We start from the raw sequence: 4,427 nt of genomic DNA on the forward strand, positions 1-4,427 counted from the left end.
CCGGTCCCGCCGCCGCCGCCGCCGATCCCCAGCCCGGGCCCTTCACTGCCGGCGCCGGCTCGCGGGCCGCCCAATAGCGCGGCCTGGCTGAATAAGACATCCCCGGCCGCGCAGGCCCCGCGCCCCTCACACCCGCCCGCCCGGCCCGCTCCCGGATACCTTCTTCAGCTCGTTCTCGCTGGCGCCGGGCGGGACGCCCAGGATGTCGTACAGCTTCGTGTCAGCCACGTTAGCCATGGCGGCCGGCCGGGCAGTGCTCAGGAAGAAGGTGGCGGAGCAGACGGAGAGGAGCCGGGCCCACAAGCAGCGTCGGCAGCGGCACAGGCCGAGGGAGACAGCGAGGGGGAAGCGGGGGCGGGGCTGAACTTTGACCGGGCGCACGGTGCGCCGTGACGTCGCAGTGCGGAGCCCGCCCCCGAGCGCCCGAGGCGCGGCCACTGGGTAAGGGTAGTGGAGCGTGTGGCCGGTTCTCTGATCTCTGGGTGCAGGCTGTTGTGCAGGGCCGACGTAGGAAATGAACTCTACACGGCGCACCCCAGGAATTCAGCTTCCTCTCAAAGGCCATGGTTGCGAAGTCGCGTGTTTAACCTCGCACTGGGTACTGAGGAGATTAACAGGCCTGCGCGGCAGCTTCGTTAGCTTCGAGTCAGTCGGGAAAGAAAGTGGGCCCCGGCTCCTGCAGGAGGCCCGCCTGGCGCGCAGAAATCGTTCTCAGAATCCAGGACGGCGGTGGACCCTCTGGGTCTGGCTCCCTCGAGGCTTACGATGAAAAAAACTGGGGAGCGTGTGTGTGTATGTTATGTTTTATGTTATGGGAATAATGAAACATTCAGCAAAAGCAGTCTATTACTCCCCGTAGTGCAGTTAGCTACATTTTACCAATTTTGTTTCATTCGCTCCCCCATACATCTCTAGTGTTTTCAGGGAAACCGTTTCATTCATAAATACCCTGAGTGTATATATTTAAGACAACTTTTAAAAGCATGACGACGTAATCTCATCTAATGAAATTAGCAATTCCTTAATCTAATTCCCAGTCTATATTTAGGTTTTTCAAATGATCGCATGGCCTTTTACAATTGGTTTGTGGCATTCCAGTCCAAACCAGGGTCCACATGTTGCATCTGGACCACGTGTTTAAGCCTCTTGATAGCTTTAAAATTAGCTAATACCAGAGGTTTAGATGGTGTAAGGCAACTCTGGCCACCAGGTGACTTGATTTACATTCGTTTTAGTTTCGCTCAGAAAGTGAATGCTGTGCATCTACCACGTCCTATGATGTACAGAGGCCTGGTCCAGAGAGAGGAGTGTTACAAAAGTGCCTGCGTTCAACCCATTTACGGTTTATGGAGACAGAAAAGTAAGATTTTTCTGATCCCTTGGAACCTGAACTGATAGCAAAGACTTCAGCATAAGCATCTCACTCAGGATAATGTTTCTTCCTTGGCGTTCCCCTTGACCTAGTTGTGGAGGGCCTGAATGCCATGACAAGGACTCTGAAATTTAGCCCGAAAACCCTAAGAGTAATCAGTGATAAGTCATTGATAGTCCTTAAACCCTTTTCCTCAAATCCCATCTGAAATCCTGCTCCCTCTGTGAAGTCTTCCTTGACTGGACACTGGTGAACACTGCTATCTCATTCGAGTTCCCACCACCCTTCGTTTATACCTTTTGTGGTACAAAAAATGTGCAACAATGTGTTAGGATCCCGAACTCTCTTTTTTTTTTTTTGAGACTGTCGTTCTGTCGCTCAGGCTGGAGTGCAGTGGCGCGATCTCAGCTCACTGCAACCTCCACCACCCGGGTTCAAATGATTCTCCCACCTCAGCATCTCAAGTAGCTGGGATTACAGGCGCCCATCACCATGCCCAGCTAATTTTTGTATTTTTAGTAGAGGTGGAGTTTCACCATGTTGACCAGGCTGGTCTCGAACCCCTGATCTCAAATGAACCACCCATCTTGGCCTCCCAAAGTGCTGGAATTGCAGGCCTGAGCCACTGCCTCTGCGGACCACGATTGCCGTGTAAATGCTGACATCATCCTCATGCATGGCTGTGAAATCCATTCTCTACTTTTCACATTTTGAGATGTTCATAAGAGAAGGTGTAAAGTTGTGGCGAAGTTAGATTGTGTGGGTTGGTAGTCTGACTCTGCCATTTAGGAACAATGTGACCTTCAACAAGTTAACTTTTCTGAGGTGGTTTCCTCAGGTGTAAGATGGGGCTTATTATTTTTTATATCGTTGGTTTAAAAGAGTTAATACATTTCTGTTACTTAGGGCTGGGCGCCGTGGTCTGTAATCCCAGAACTTTGGGAGGCTGAGGTGAATGGATCACTTGAGGTCAGGAGTTTGAGACCAGCCTGGCCAACGTGGCAAGACCACCGCTCTACTAAAAATACAAAATTAGCTGGGGTGGTTGCGCACCCCTGTAGTCCCAGCTACTCGGGAGGCTGAGGTGGGAGAATTCCCTGAGCCCAGGAGGTGGAGGTTTGCAGTGAGCCAAGATCACACCACTGCACTCCAGCCCGGGTGACAGAGTGCGACCCTGTCTCAAAATAATAAATAATTAAAATTTAAAAAATTACTTAGAAGCTAAAACAAATTAAGTATTAACTATTGTTTTTGGCCTATTTGCTTACATTGTCTTTACTCATTTAAATTTCTGGCTTTTCTACTGGGATTCCCTGACTTCCTCCATTACCTATGGGAAATGCCCGTCTGTTCCTTTTCATGACTTCATCTTCCCAGATCTCCTTGCTTGTCAGTCTCATTTCTCTGTTAGTTCCTGCTCCACGTGAGAATATGAACTGAAAATCTGTCTTTATTGCAACCTTCATATTAATTTATCTTATTTGTTTCATATTGTTTTATCTTATTTTCCTTCTGCCCGTGAATAGTTTAAAAGGGCTGGAGTTTCCTATTTGTTTCAGTTTTACTGTTTTGTTTTTTTTTTTTTTCCAAGGGGAAAAAATTCTCTCTTGATGCCATTTTAGCTTCTGATATTGTAATGAAGAGTAGCTGGGTAAATTCCCTCTTTTGTTCTTGTTATTATTGTTATTATTTTTTTACCTGACTAGACCAGTAACCATAGTAACTATTTTTGAAATTCATTTTCATTTCTTTGCAATATTTTCTCCACTTCTGAGTATTAATTGTAATCAGCATAATTTGCTAATTTTATGGCTTGAGTTATTTCAGAAGAACTTGTGTGCTTAAACTGACACAGGCTCTTCTCCCAAGAATCAGAGACTGAGGTAAACCTGTGTCACTGTAATGTTTCAGCCACTAACTCTTTTGAGGTAGCATATTTATTTTGGCTTCATATTTAGCCAATGCTGTGAAGGGAAAAGGACCTTTATCTCATTTCATGTCTCAGGCACTGTAAAATGCTGAGTCACAGTGCACCTGAGCGCTGCAATGATCTAAAGTTTGAGGCGGCAGTGATTTCAGATTTCTGCCAGGCTTATATTGGTGTTCAATTCCTTTACTTTGATTTAGTATGCTTGTGTAACTGTGAGGGGTTGGGGTGGAGAGGAGGTGGATGTGGACTGGGGCAGGGGGTATAGGAACTGTAGTATTTTTGAAGACCATTCATACTGTTCACAAGTAATTGGGAACTGTGTAATCCATTACTTAGACAACTCTAGATATATCATTCAGGCAGTTCAGAAAGTGGTTTTGCTTTCTGCCTTTAACTAGGTTTGAATGTATAGAGTAAGTGATGCAGGTTAAAATATTTTGGGGGAATACAGAAGAAGGTAATAATGGTTCTTGTTATGAGGGTGTCAGGACCACGTCATTTGATGATTGTTAGCCCTCTGGAAAGAAAAAATTGTGGGCCAGGCGCGGTGGCTCAAGCCTGTAATCCCAGCACTTTGGGAGGCCTAGACGGGCGGATCACGAGGTCAGAAGCCGAGACCATCCTGGCTAACACGGTGAAATCCCGTCTCTACTAAAAAAGACAAAAAAACCACAAAAAAAAACTAGCCGGGCGAGGCGGCAGGCGCCTGTAGTCCCAGCTACTTGGGAGGCTGAGGCAGGAGAATGGCGTAAACCCGGGAGGTGGAGCTTGCAGTGAGCCGAGATCCGGCCACTGCACTGTAGCCTGGGCGACAGAGCGAGACTCCATCTCAAAAAAAAAAAAAAGAAAAAGAAAAAATTGTGGGACTTGGATCACTGAATAATCTCTGAATTTCTTTCAGTGCTTAAAGTAGATTATTCAGTGATGGGGCACCACAGTTGTATGTGGTATTTCTAACCCTGCTGCTGGCCTTTCAAACTCAGTCGTGTCAAACCCTGCCTCATTAATTAGCGTTTTCCAAAGGTTCAGTTTGCTTATATAATTGCAATGGTATAGTAAGCAGAGAAATTGACCCAATAAATTTGGCCATCTAACAATTAGTGTGGGAAAAATAGTGGAGAAGAT

The 4,427-nt window shown here is 46.7% G+C and overlaps 1 protein-coding gene across 1 annotated transcript in view; it reads right to left on the reverse strand.

The window, feature by feature from the left end:
- Positions 1-437, reverse strand: part of DNAJA2 (DnaJ heat shock protein family (Hsp40) member A2) — an 18,004-nt gene extending 17,567 nt beyond the window's left edge. Inside the window, exon 1 of the mRNA XM_017880285.1 lies at positions 160-437. Coding sequence (XP_017735774.1) covers positions 160-237 — 78 coding nt within the window. The 5' untranslated portion in view covers positions 238-437. The remainder of the gene's footprint in view (positions 1-159) is intronic.
- Positions 438-4,427: the final 3,990 nt, after the last annotated feature.

The sequence above is a fragment of the Rhinopithecus bieti genome, unplaced genomic scaffold, assembly GCF_001698545.2.
Source record: "Rhinopithecus bieti isolate Rb0 unplaced genomic scaffold, ASM169854v2 scaffold_12138, whole genome shotgun sequence".
NCBI classification, from domain to species: Eukaryota; Metazoa; Chordata; class Mammalia; order Primates; family Cercopithecidae; genus Rhinopithecus; species Rhinopithecus bieti.